This window comes from Trichosurus vulpecula, chromosome 3 (assembly GCF_011100635.1).
Source record: "Trichosurus vulpecula isolate mTriVul1 chromosome 3, mTriVul1.pri, whole genome shotgun sequence".
NCBI classification, from domain to species: domain Eukaryota; kingdom Metazoa; phylum Chordata; class Mammalia; order Diprotodontia; family Phalangeridae; genus Trichosurus; species Trichosurus vulpecula.
In genome coordinates, this window is record NC_050575.1 from 23,962,878 (window position 1) to 23,976,548 (window position 13,671).

At 42.0% G+C, this 13,671-nt stretch overlaps 1 protein-coding gene across 6 annotated transcripts in view; it reads left to right on the plus strand.

The window, feature by feature from the left end:
• P4HA2 (prolyl 4-hydroxylase subunit alpha 2) overlaps window positions 1-13,671 on the plus strand; it is a 62,293-nt gene that overhangs the window by 22,682 nt on the left and 25,940 nt on the right. For all 6 annotated transcript variants that reach the window (XM_036752400.1, XM_036752403.1, XM_036752398.1 and 3 more), the window contains exons 2-4: window positions 6,290-6,387; window positions 7,013-7,109; window positions 7,846-7,997. In XM_036752400.1, the coding sequence (XP_036608295.1) occupies window positions 6,306-6,387; window positions 7,013-7,109; window positions 7,846-7,997 (331 nt within the window). In that variant the 5' untranslated portion in view covers window positions 6,290-6,305. The remainder of the gene's footprint in view (window positions 1-6,289; window positions 6,388-7,012; window positions 7,110-7,845; window positions 7,998-13,671) is intronic.

Sequence of the window (13,671 nt, forward strand, 5' to 3'; positions counted from 1 at the left end):
TGTAACTTGGTGTTGTTATGTGACAGTTAGACTCTGGTCCTGTATTGTCCCAAGCTTTTTGTGCTGGAGCTTTGGGTTGTACTGCTGGCTTCTACTGGGCTTCAGGACCTAACCGCTTGCTTTCTCTGAGGGTAGGCTTCCCTTCTGGCTTATATGGGGGGGCAGGCAGGGGGAGGAGGGTGGATTGGGGCTTCCCTATTGGCCTCCCCTGGGTGTGGGGTTTAGCTGCTGGCCTGCTCCACAGGTGGGGCCTTGCTGTTGTTTTGCTCTGGTAACAGAGTCTTTCTGCTGGCTGTATTAGGAGGGCAGAGTTTATAATCTCAAAGAGGATCATAAACATGTCTGAAAGGTTCGGAACCGCCGGATATAAGAAACTCTCAAAGTAGAAGGCAGAAGAATCAAAACATATATTTAGGCTCCACAGTAACCAACCCATGAACCAGCAACCCCATTTTGATATATTGATCAAAAGCTTCCAGGCCCAATAAGTACACCTGGAAAGAGTAACCAGGAGGCTACAGAGAAGCATGATTGCGTAAAGCAAAATCATGCTTCCCCCTCTATGGTAAAAAGATTACCCACTGGCCTGAAGTCTTTGTTCAGCTTCCTCCTGTAGGTCAGCTCTGCTACTGGCAGTTCCTGCTTCAGCTGTAGCTGCGGCTGCGGCTGTAGCAGCCTCTGGCTCCAACGGGAGCTGCTTTTAACCATCCAGCTTCTGCGGGGGTGTAAGGTATGCCGGGGAAAGCACAGGTTCTTTCAATCTGCTTAAGCAAGGTGAAGGGGTTGACTGGGAAAGCACAGGTTCTTTCCATCAGCTTAAGCAAGGGAAGCAAGGTGAAGGGGCTGACAAGCTTACTCCAGTCCAACATACAAACAGCATTCAGTTCAGGGGAAAAAGCCAAACTAGTCAAGGGCACTTGTTGACTAAGTGCTAAGGAGCCCATTTGCCAATACACTGGCTGACCCTGGAGGAAGGATTTTGTTGCTGCTCTGCCCCAGGTGTGGGGCCTTGCTGCTCACTTGTTATGAAAAAAAGGGTCTCTCTTTCGGTAGGCTTCAGGTTCTGGGTCTTGCTGTTGACCAGCCCTGGGGCAGGGCTTCACTACTGGTTAGCAGTGGGATCAAGTCCTCACTGGTGGCTTGTGCTGGAGATGGAGTCAATGGAGTGAGGCCTCCCTGTCCTGCACAGAGGCTCAATTGTCTAGGGGTCTGGTGGCTTGCAGGAGGGTGGGACCTTCATGATGGATTGCCCCAGTCTTGGAGGCTTACTGCAGGCCTCTGCTATGAGGTTGGCTGCTGTTGCTCTTGGACCTTGCTTTCCTCTCACCCCAGTGAGACAGACCTTTCCTGCCAGGCTGGTAAGCAGCTTCCCTGTTCCCAGATCAATTCTGAAGCAGCTTTCTAGTTGTTTGGGGAATTTTGGAGGGCTTCAGAGGGGTTCCTTCCTAACTCTGCTGTCTTAGTACCCAATCCTTTGGACTTTTTTTTAAATTTTAGATTTGAACACCAGAACTCAAACAGAGAATAGAGAAAAGAAAAAGAAACATGTCATAAACTTAAATATTGAAACTTAAAAATACAAAGTAGGAAAAGAAAAAAAGCATGTCATGTACACAGCAGAAAATGGGAGAGGATTCAAAATATACAGCAATAAATTTTCATTTCAAGAAAAGCTGTATGATAAATACTACATGTCGTGTTGAGAGCTGTCCATCTTTTCTTTGATTCCTTGTAAGTTTTCTTTTGTTCTCTGATGCATACTTTTTACTTTCTTTTGTTTGACCTCTTTCTCCCCATCCCCTTTCCCCCTGCCCAGGAGGCTACAATTAAGTGTGGATATATTTATTTATAGATATACATATGTACGTATATAGACATATACTTTCCCTAACAAATTCTATACCTGATCTTTGTTTTTGTGTGTGCATATCTCTTATTTCCTACCCCTCCTGACTTCTCTAGTTACTTCTACCCACTACCTTGCCCTTGTATTACTTGCCTACCCCCCTCTAAGGATTCCTTCCCTATCCTCCCATTCCTATGAATCTAAACATTCTTCTATACCCCCTTGCCACATCCTCCCCTCTAAAGATCGCTCCTTTATCCTCTCCACTTACTGTTTTATTTCTTCTGAATTTAGAAGACTTTTATATTTTTCTAGATATATATGTTTTGTTCCCCTCTCGAACCCATTCCCGATGAAAGTAGGTTACGAGAACTACCAGCCCTCCTCTAATTCCTCTGTGTAGGTTCTTCCTCTCATACTTCATTTGTATAAGATAATTTCTCTTTTTAACTGTTCCTAGATAGTTTTCCTTTTAAAGTTATATCATACTTAGGTCTACCTCAATCTTTCTTACAAACTACCCAATTACTAATGACTGTCTTAGACATACATTTTACATGCATAAGAGGTAAATGGTCTGTCCTAATAGAATTCCTTGTAATAAGTCTTTATTATGTACCTTATGTTTCTCTTGGCTCTTGTATGTCAAATCTTCTATTAAGTCCTCCTTTTTTAAAAACAAAGTCCTGTAAGTCTGACAGTTGATCAAATGTCATTTTTTTTGTTCAAGATTATGTTTAACTTTGCTGTGTATGATATTTTTAGTTGGAATCCCGGTTCTTTTCCTCTTTGATATATAGTGTTCCAAGACCCGTTGTCCTTTAGGGTCTCTGCTGCTAGGTCTTGTGTGATTCTAATTGTGGCACCATGATATTTAAATTGTTTTTTTTTCTTGTTGCTCTTAATATTTTATCCTTGAGCTGGGGGTTTTAGAATTTGACTATGATATTCCTATGAGTTTTCCTCATAGGATCTCTTTCAAATGGTGATCAATGGATTTTTTTTTCTGTTTCTACTTTCCCCCTTGTTCTAATGCTTCAGGACAGTTTTCTTTAATTATTTCTTGTATCAAGATTCTTTTTTTGATCATAGCTTTCAGGTAGTCTGATTATTCTTATGTTTTCTGTTCTTGGTCTGTTCTCCAAATCAGTTGTTTTTCTTATAAGGTGTTTCACTTTCTCTTCTTTATTTTCATTCTTTATTTTTTGCTTTATTATTCTTCATATCTGATAACTTCACTGGCTTCCCATTGCCCAATTCTAATTTTCAAGGTGTCATTTTCTTCTTTAAGATTTTGGGTCTCCTTTTCTAATTGGTTGACTTTCTTTTCATAATCTTCTTGTTTTTCTTGGATGGTTCTTCTTATTATTTTCTTTTAGTTTTTCCTTGATCAATCTCATTTGATTTTTAAAGTCTTTTTTAAGTTCTACAAATTCTTTTTGGGCAGGTGACCATTCGACATTACTCTTTGTGGTACAAAAGGGTTTCTTTGCTTCAGTATCCTCCTCTGAAAATGAACCCTGGTCTTCTCTATTCCCATAATGTCTTTCTATGGTTGGATTCTTTCTCCTTTGTCTGTGCAATTTTTTTGTAGCAATAACTTAATTTTTGTAATAACCTCTAGTTCTGGGGCATGGGAGATGGTGCCTCTGGCCTCAAGATCTTCAGTTCTCCCCTTCTAGGCTCCAAGAAAAGCCAAATATCCAGCCTCCTGTAAGTGCCCACAGCTAGGTACTGCTTCCTTCTTACCCTACTGCTTTCCGCAGCACAGCTGGGTCTGGCGTTCCTTGTCAGCAGAGGTTCCCTTGATTTTCCTGGGCTCAGATGACCAAATCTCTTCACCATCCTAGGGGTAAAAGTTCCTGTGGCTGGGGCGGAGGCGTCCCCTCAACCCAGCTAACCCCAGGACTTGCTGCTTGTTGCTTAAGTGGCTTGCTGCTTAGGGGAACCTAGCATGGTGGTGTTTACTCTTCACAGGAACCAAACCACATCCTGGGATTTTCCTTCAGATCTTCTTGGATTGTCCCTGGAGGACCTCTGTTGTACTCTTATTCTTATTTATTTTTACCCACACTTTGTTTGCCCTGAGGTTCTATTTTATCTCTTTTTTTGGGGGAAAATCTTGAGAGCTTGGAATTTTCTGACCTACTCCACCATCTTCTGTATCAGTAAGGCAATAAGCACAACATCGATGATAATAGTGAATATGCCTATGTAGTTCTGTATTGCAAAGTATGAGAGACTCTCTATAAAGAAGGTAAAAGAAGTACCATTTATTCAGACACCAGAGAATCATTTCCCATAACCGAATGTTCAGCTCCCACAGCCAGTTAGCCCAATTTATCATATCAGCAAGGAACTTAAAACACCACATCACAGCCTGGAGCCTCACTATCCCAAAACCTCTCTGATCCCCTGCTCGGGTCTTCCCCAAAACACACTCACAGTACAGTTAAGTTGGCCTGTTCAGCTCTAATCATCACAAGGGTAGCCATTAGCATCCATAATTGCTCTCCCCCCCATTTCCTGTGACATAACTTCCTTTTCCTGTCAGGAATCTCCTCCCACCACATGTGACTTAGGCTTCCTGTGATGTAAGCAAGTCACATGGACTATTAATGGGTGGGAAAGATCTTCAAATCTAAATTGCTACTACATCTTCCCAGAATCCTCCCCCCAGTCCTTTGACTTTTAAAGCACATCATAACTTGTCCCCTTCCTACCTTTCCAGTCTTTCCCCTTAATCTCCTCCATGTCCTCTGAAATCCAGTGATACTGGCCTTCTTGATATTCCTTACACTGTCTGATGCGCAACTGGATATTTTCACTGGCTGTCCCCATGCCTGGAGTTCTCATTTCTATCTCTTGGATTCCCTGGCTTCCTTCAAGTTCCAGCTAAAATCTGACCTTGTAAAAGAAAGGAAATCTTTCCTGATCTCCTTTGACCCTACTGCCTTTCCTCTACGATTGTCTCCTCTTTCTCATATACGTAGATTGATCTTTCTATCTGTCTTGTTTTATTTTATCATAAATCAGATTTAGACCTTGAAGGGACCTTAGCCTAGTCTGCCCACTTCATTTTATTGATAAGAAAAACTGAGGCTCAAATGAGTTAACGTATGTAAAGTACAGTGCAAACCTTAAAGTCTGATTTAAATACTAATTATGGTCATTATTATTATTAAACAAATTGTCCAAGGCAACACACATAGTAAATAGAGCTGGGATTTGGGAGATCTGTTTTTCTGACCCTTCCTTGGATTTTCCTTGCTTGGGGAAGATCTTAACTAAATGAGACAGAACAAGAATTAGTGCTCATAGGTTCTTCTCTTACCCTGGCAAATTGTTTGGATCTTCCCATGTGTTAAAGATTGAGAGAAAAATCTCTCCGATCATTGGAAGATTTGGGGACTTAGACTGAAAGAGTGGTTTGATTGGCTGGAAAAGCTTCAGTGCTCTTTGGGCCACTCAACCAACAAGCATTTATTTTATGCTAAAGATATAAACTTTTAAAAAATGAGAGAGCCCCTGTCTTCAAGTAGCTTATTAGGATCTCTTAAATTTTGCCTAGAGTCTCCTGGCTTCTTCTTCTTCCTTCTCAGACTATCACTGCTTCCCAGATGTGTTCTTTCTTGGTAAGGCCAAGATGTGCTTCTGCCATTCCCAGATCTCACCTGAATATGCTCTCTCTGCTGCTTATTGCTTGGGGCAGAGACTGGAAGATGAGTAAAAGAGCTCCCCTCCTCTAACTAGGGTATGGACACCACTGACGGGGCTGGTGAGACATTCATCTGCACATAACTGCTGTGGTGGTGGTTTGTCCTTCATTCCTCTAAGAGGACCATGACATCAGGAAGATGATGCCATGACTTGCAATTGAATTGGATTTAAGTGAAGGAGGGCTGTGTGGAGTCACCAGTCTTACTTTCTCCTCCAGAACCATTTGGGTCCAGAGGCCAGATATAGATCAGGACAACTAGAGATGGCCCAGGATGCAGTGGGAGACCTTGGCCTTTTTAAACTAAGGCCTTTTTGAGTCTTCACTTTGACGGAAGCAGTGACCATTCAGTGATTAGGCCTGTTTACATGTTGTGTAAACTGCTGATTAAGCCCTGAAAATGATAGGAAAGAAGTTCCAGGCACTCCTTCACAAAGGACTGTACTATTTGTTATTTGCTTATAGAGTGCTCCAGTGACTTCCTGACTTGAAGGCCAGGGTATGTTTTCATTTCTGCTGAGTTTTTATATAACGAATGGCAAATCACTGTTTCTTTCTGGGCCCTGGTCTCTCCACGTGTAAAACTAAGGCATGGTGCTAAATGATTCTCGCTGATATTATGAGTTTTCCATTTGAATGTGACTATGTGTATCTCTGCACCCTTGTCTCACCATATGGCTCTGGTGGCCTAATGCTAATTACAGGCTTGTTTAATTATCTTACAGACTGACATCTGTGACCATGAAGCCTTGGGTTTCCTCCTTGCTGCTGGCCTGGATCAGTATCCTGCATTGCACATGGGCTGAGTTCTTCACTTCAATTGGTACACTCTAGTCTAAGCAATCCCAAATCCCACTCTCCTTTTAGGCCTGAGCAGAATTAGGGTTCTTTGTTGGATTGGGATGGGAGGACTGACAAGTTTCCATCACATTTACTATTGGACGGGACCATCAGAGGGTGGGGTTCTGAAGACTTGATGACATCCCATGTATCACTAAAGGATCTACAGATGGGCTGAGCCTGTAGCAGGGTCCTAAGCCAGAAGATCTCTTTAGATACTCTACAAAAGTAGTATCAAAATCAAATAGAAACTGGCTGCTAAGCCATATATAAGAATCCCTGTGGGCTACATATTGACTTAGAAAGCCACAAATTACCATTATCTATGTTTTATTGCATTTTATTTATTTATTTATCTATTTATTGTATTTTTATTTTATTAAATATTTTTCAATTACATTTTAATCAGACTCTACTTGAGAGTGTTGTGGGCCTACAATGCCCAGTGGGCACTGTATTTGACACTTGTCTTCTACAACTCTGGCAACCCTGCTCAAGTTGGCTCTCTGCTGGTCCACCCAGACATACCATTAGTCACTTAGGTGCCTAGTGTCAGGGCTAGAATTGGCCCTGAAGGTATTTATTTTTTTTTCATTCTCACTCCTCAGGGCAGATGACAGACTTGATTTATGCAGAGAAAGACCTGGTCCAGTCTCTGAAAGAATATATCAGAGCAGAAGAAGCCAGACTCTTCAAGATTAAGAGGTAAATCATGCATTCCTTCATCAAACATTTATTAAACACTTACTCTCTGCTGGCTGGGTTCTTGGGAATATCAGAAGATGAATGAGACTCAGTTCCCACATTAGGGGGCTTACAGTTTGGTGAAGTGGTGGTGCCACTGAGCTGGCTGGCAAGACATTTATCTGCAAGTAACTTCTGATTCATCTGCTAGAGCCCTGGTCATGAACAAGGTATAGTTAAAACAAAGGCAAACACTGAAGTAACTGGGGATGTTTAATTTTTAAAAGGGTTATCATATGGAAGGAGAAAACTTGCCCCAAAGAACAAAGGGTTGAAGTCACAGAGAGGTAGATTCTGTGTGTTTGCAGGTGTGTCCGTTATATGTCATCTTAGGCATTTTATTGTTGTTTACATCAAGTTTTCTCCTTCCGTATGATAACCCTTCAGATGTCTGAAGATGGCTACCATGTCTTCTCTGAGTCATCTATTTTATAAATTAAACATCCCGAGTTGCTGTTTGAGTCTTCTTTCTATCTTTGGTCTCTTCCTCTGGACATTTTCCATTTTGTCGATGTTTCTCTTAACACATGATGCCAGCTTACGTACAGTCTTCCAGATGGATGGTATGACTTTTCAGTGCCTGAGTGAGTAAACAAGTCCATCTGAATCTGGTGAAAATGAACAGGATTGGAGAGACAGTCTGTTTGAATTTAAGGGGAAAAATATCTTTTCTGTGTCCCTTTCCCTGTCCCTCTAGCTGGGCTGAAAAAATGGATATTCTGACAAGCAAATCAACTTCTGATCCTGAGGGCTACCTGTCTCACCCCGTAAATGCCTACAAGCTGGTGAAGCGTCTAAACACAGATTGGCCTGCTCTGGAGAACATGGTCTTACAGGATTCAACCTCTGGTGAGCAGAGAAAGCTCTGTGTGTATGTATGTGTGAGTGTGTGTGTGTGTTTGCAGGTGTGACAGTGATACAGATAGATTGTATTGTATCTCTACTGTCATGCCAATGCATACATATATTTGTTAATTCAACAAACATTTGTTACAGGCCTACTCTGAAGTCTTGGGCCCAGCAGTGAAGGAAATATAGAAAAAAGTAAGATATTATCCTTGCCCTCAGGAAATTTAGTCTAATAGGGTTTGGAACCCTGGCTAAGGCCTCGTTGGGCAGAGGGGCCTTAAAGATTAGGTAAAGTGAAGGGCCTTTCAAGACTATGGCAAGGAGAGGCTGTGGAATAGGGGAACCACTCTCTTACTAATATTTAAACATAGTGCATAACATGTAGATTCCTAATTCCTCGCGTGTCTCTCATGATTTTGCTTTCTAGGCTGTCATGGTATTCTCACAATACTCTATACAGAATGTAAGGGAGGAGTTACTGTGCGCCTTTAACAACGAAATTAAATGACTTATTTTAGCCTAGAAGCACAGAACTTGGAACTCTGTTCTCCCAGCTTCTAGTTATGTGCTCTTCTTGCTAGACTCTGCTGTTTTCTTCTTTGGGTTTACAGGGCATATAAAAATTTTTAATTTGGCCTACTTTATGTTTTGTTAAACTATTGATGCATTTTATTTTTTGCATCCCAAGTATTTCTTCAAATGCCTTCACAGGATCAAACTATCTCTTGTGACAAAAAATAGGTAAGCAAAAACAATCAAGTACAGCGCATCTGACAATGTGTGTAGCAGCGTGCTCTTACCATCTCTCCGTAGACAATTCTGAAATCTGCCTATTTTGCCTACCCTCTCTGCTGACCTTCAGTCTTGCATCTCCAACTGCCTTTCAGATACCTTGAGCTGAATGTCCAGGAGCCATCTTAAACTCAACATGTCCAAAATTGAAATGAATAACTCCCCCCTCCTTGTCTCCCTTTTTACTGTAGAGGGCAGCACCATCCATGCTTCTAGTCCCCTAGGCTCACAACCTAGGTATCATCCTCAACTTCTCACTCATCCCCCCAAGTATTGATTCTGTTGCCAAGACTTGTCAGTTTCACCTTTGCAACATCCCTCACATATACCACCTTCTCTCTGTTGACACTACCGCTACCCTAGTACAGGACATCATCACCTCAGACCTGGAGTATTGCAACAGCCTGCTGGTGGGTCTGCCTGTCCTCAAGTCTCTCCCCATTCCAATCCATCCTCCATACAGCTGCCAAAGTGATCAAGTGGTCAACCCTTCTTCGATAAACTACAGTGTCTTCTCATCACCTTCAGGATCAAATACAAAATCCTTTGGCATTCAAAAACCTTTATAACCTATCCCCTTTCTACTTATCCAGTCCTCTTACTCCTTGTTCCCGTCCACGTGCTCCTTGATCCAGTGACACTGGTCTCCTGGCTGTTTCACAAACAAAACGCTCCATCTCTCAGCTTCAGGTATTTTCTCTGACTGTCTCCCATGCTTAGGATGTTCTCCCTTCTCATCTCCACCTACAGATCTCCCTTGGTTTCCTTTAAGTCCAACTAAAATCTCATCTTTTATGGGAAGCCTTTGCCTACCCCATTAATTCTAATGCCTTCCTTTTGTTAATTATTTCCTGTTTGTTATATATGTATATGTTTATATATATGTACACATATATGGTTTGTACGTATTTGTTGGCTTGTTGCTTCTCTCATTAGATTGTGAGTTCCTTGAGGGCAGGGACTGTCTTTTGCCTCTTTTTGTACCTGTGGCATTTAGCAATATTACTGGCACATAGAAGTTGCTTCATAAATGTTTATTGAGTGACTACAGTCTCCTGTCTCTATAGAGTGAGACAAGTTTCCTTACTAGTTTTCCAGCATCATTATTGGTTTTTCAGTTACTCAGGGTTCATTTTCCTTTGAGTGTTCTTTTAATTTACATGTTTGCAATCATTATTTCTATGGTTCTTCTGGTTTTGCTTATTTCATGCTTTGTTAGTTCATACAAAACTTCTCATGTTTTTCAGAGTTCCTCTTATTTGTCATTTCTTACTGAATAACAGTATTCAGTTACATTTACGTATCACGGTTTAACCATGCTCTGACTGATGGGGACCCACTTTGTTTCTAGTTCTTTGCTACCACAAAAAGTACTAATACGATTTTATATTTTTTTCTTGTTCAGTTGTTTCAGTCATGTCTGACTCTTTGTGACCCCATTTGGAGTTTTCTTGGCAAAGATACTAGAGTGGTTTGCCATTTCCTTCTCCAGCTCATTTTACAGATGAGGAAACTGAGGCAAACAGGATTAATTCACTTGCCCTGGGTCACACAGCTAGTAAGTGTCAGGCCACATTTGAACCCGGGACAATGAGTCTTCCTGACTCCAGCTGGCACTCTATCCACTGTACCACCTAGCTGCCCTATGATTTTATATATATACTCACACCCACACATTTTTTTTTTCAAAATAGGAATCTGTGATTTCATTGGGGGCAGGACCTTTTGCTGACCGAATGACTTCTGTTACTGCAGATCAGTACCTGTTCCTCAATCTCTGGTCTTAGAGAGTTGCCTGCAGCACCAAGAAATTAAATGACTTACACAGGGTAACATAGCCAGTAAGCTTCAGAGGCAGGATTTGAACCCATGACCCCTATACCATGCTATCTTTTGCTGAAGTGATTAAGAGTAGAGGAAACTGAACAGTGGCTCCAGAATGGTTTTTTATGCTGTCTAGACAGTTTGGGTTAGAACAGCAAGACTGTTCTCCCCTGCTTTCCTGACTGGTCACTTGAGGACCTTGGGGTGAGGGCCAGCATTCTGAGGCAAAGAAGACAGCTTCAGTGTAAAGCAAAAAGCCCTGGACAGAGAGGCAGGATGTCTGAATTCTAGTCCTTGGTTTCTTCATCTTTGGTTCAGATGGTTGCCGAGGGTCTTCCCAGTTCTAACAGTATGTATGAATTTTTCCTTCTCCTCCAGCCAGTAGCACAGAGTAAGAAGATTTCCTGGTGAGAAATTCCATGGCTAGAGCCAGACCAAACTGAGAGGTAGGGAAGAGGAGGAGGGGTGCATGTTCCTAGCCACCGTCTGTGCCACTGGTGAGCTCATCCCTGTTTGGGGACTGTGCCACTGGTGAGGTCACAGACAACCCAGAGCTTCAGCTAGTCTTTTTCTAGGCCTTTCTAAAGCCTTCTCCTCACATGCTGCCTTTCCTGAGGTTTCTGACTATGAGCTAGTTATGAGGAGGACAAGAAGCAAAACTGAATCCCAGACTCCTCTGGGAGGGAGTTTGTTCTTTGCTTTTTTACCTGGGTTGATTCATAGTGAGGGCTGATGCTGAACTTTCAACCCCACATATGTTTCTAAATTGAGTGTGTGTGTGTGTGTGTGTGCGCGAGAGAGAGAGAGAGAGAGAGAGAGAGAGAGAGACTGAGAGAGAGAGAGACAGAGAGAGAGAGAGACAGAGAGAGAGAGAGAGAAGCCTTTACTGTCTTGAGATAAAACCATGAACAGCAGCATAGAATGTATGAGATAAGAAGGGACCTTCAGTATCATCCAATCCAGCTTTTCATTTGATAGCAGAGGAGACTGAGGACTGGTCTACAGAAGAATAGTACAACTAACTCACAGCTCTATTTAATTTTTTAAAAAAGTTTTTTTAAACAAAGAATGAAAAAGAAAAACAAAGAACAACCAAATCTGTGTATGCTGTAGATCATCCCTATAGCCCCCTGCCTCTGCAAAGAAGATAGGGATTTCCATTTTCTCATCTCTTCCCTGGAGCCAAGTTTGGTCACTGTAATTAACAACATTCTGTTCATTTGTTTGTTTTTTCTTTGCATTTATACTTTTTTTAAACTAGTGTGATATTGTGGAAAAGAGGGCTGGGATGGGTGTCATGAGAAGTGGGTTCAAGTCCCATTTGCCTCAAACTATAAAATAAAGGGGGTTAATCTAGATAATAATAACTATGATAATAATAATCAAAGGTAACATTTATATAGTGTTTTAAGGTTTGCAATGCACTTGACATGGATGATCCCAAAGATTCCTTTCCCCACTGCCATTTTGTGTTTCTAGGAAAGTATGCTTTCAGAGACCTCTCCTCCTTTGGGCTGCCAGAACCACCAGGCCACGGAGAGAAATTAGATCTTTTTTCTAACTTTGAAAGCTCTACACAGTGTGGTCCTGACTTTCTTTTTTACACAATGTGGCACCCCCTTGGGGCATCCTCATTGCCACAGGTGTAGAACAGTGTCTTGTGTTCACTCAGGATTTAAGTGCACTGGCATAGCATGGAGAAGATAGGGTCTCTCTCTGAAGCACACGGTGTTCTTTGGCTTGGCCAATAGTCCAGGGACCTCCTTTGGGCGGGTTGAGCCCAGTTGCCTCTTGTGGGGTGGGATGAGGCCTGAAGAGACTGTGCACATTTTTGACTAAATTGTCCCAGTTGTATATCCCCAAATCTGTCTTCAATCAATCAGCAAGGATTTGTATTCCTAACACCCAGACCCATGCCTAGCACATGGTTACTTTGATAAAGACAGAAATGGAAGAGTCCCTGCCCTCTGAGATAACAGTGTGTTGGGGAGATGTGCATGTGTGTGTGTGTGTGTGCGTGTGTATGTTCTATTCATCTTCCACACTGTCTCGGAGGAATAGGTAACTGTTGTTTGGGTTAAGATTAAGAACTCTTTCACCTACTAGGATGTCCCTCCAGCAATCATTCTTTTTCTCTTTTAATTTAATTCACTTTAATCTCTTCTTCTCAGATGGCAAGCGTGCTCAGTTCTCTACTATCCTAAAAATAAGCAAAATCCTTCCATTTAAATGTCCCTTCAAACTCCTCTCTTCCTTCTTACTGAAAAGCTGCTTGAATTAAATTGAATAATCATCTATTAAGTGCCTACTTTATGCCAGGTGCTGGAAATACAAAGATAAAATTTAAACAGCCCTGCATTCCAGAAGCTTACGTTCTGTTATGGGGGTGGGGGTGGAGAATGACACGTGCACAGATGAGTTGTACAAAATATATACAGAGTACTGAGTCATTTTGGGGAGGTGGAGTTGTTGTGTTTGTCTTTCGTTTTCAAAGAGGACCATGACATCAGGGAAATGATGACATGACTTACAGCTGACTTCGATTTGAGTGAGGGAGGGTTGTGTGAGGTCACCAGCCTCACTTTCTCCTCCAGAGCCATCTGGGTCCAGTGGCCTGATATTCACCAGGATGACTGGAGATGGCCCAGGATGCAAAATGTGTATTACCTCACTCAAAGTAGGAGGTGGAGTATTAGAGGAATGGCCTCACAAAGAAGCTGGCATTTGAACTGAGCCTTAAAGCTAGGAATTCCAAGAGGTGGAAGTGAAAGTGCAACATTCCAGGCAAGGGCAGACTGTGAAGTGGAGTTAGGAGATGAAGTATTGTGCATGGACAACAGCAAGTGTGACATTTTGGCTAGATCACAGACTGCATGATGGAGAGTAATAGGAAGTAAATCTGGACAGGTTGTAACCAGATCACGAAGGAGAAAATGATTCAGATGCCAAGTTGACCAGGATGACTTCACTTGTGTTCTTGCTTCCTTTCTGTAGTTGCTATTTTCTGGGCTTCGTTTTTCTGCTTTGCTTTATCTTCAATTCTTTATTTCATATCAAA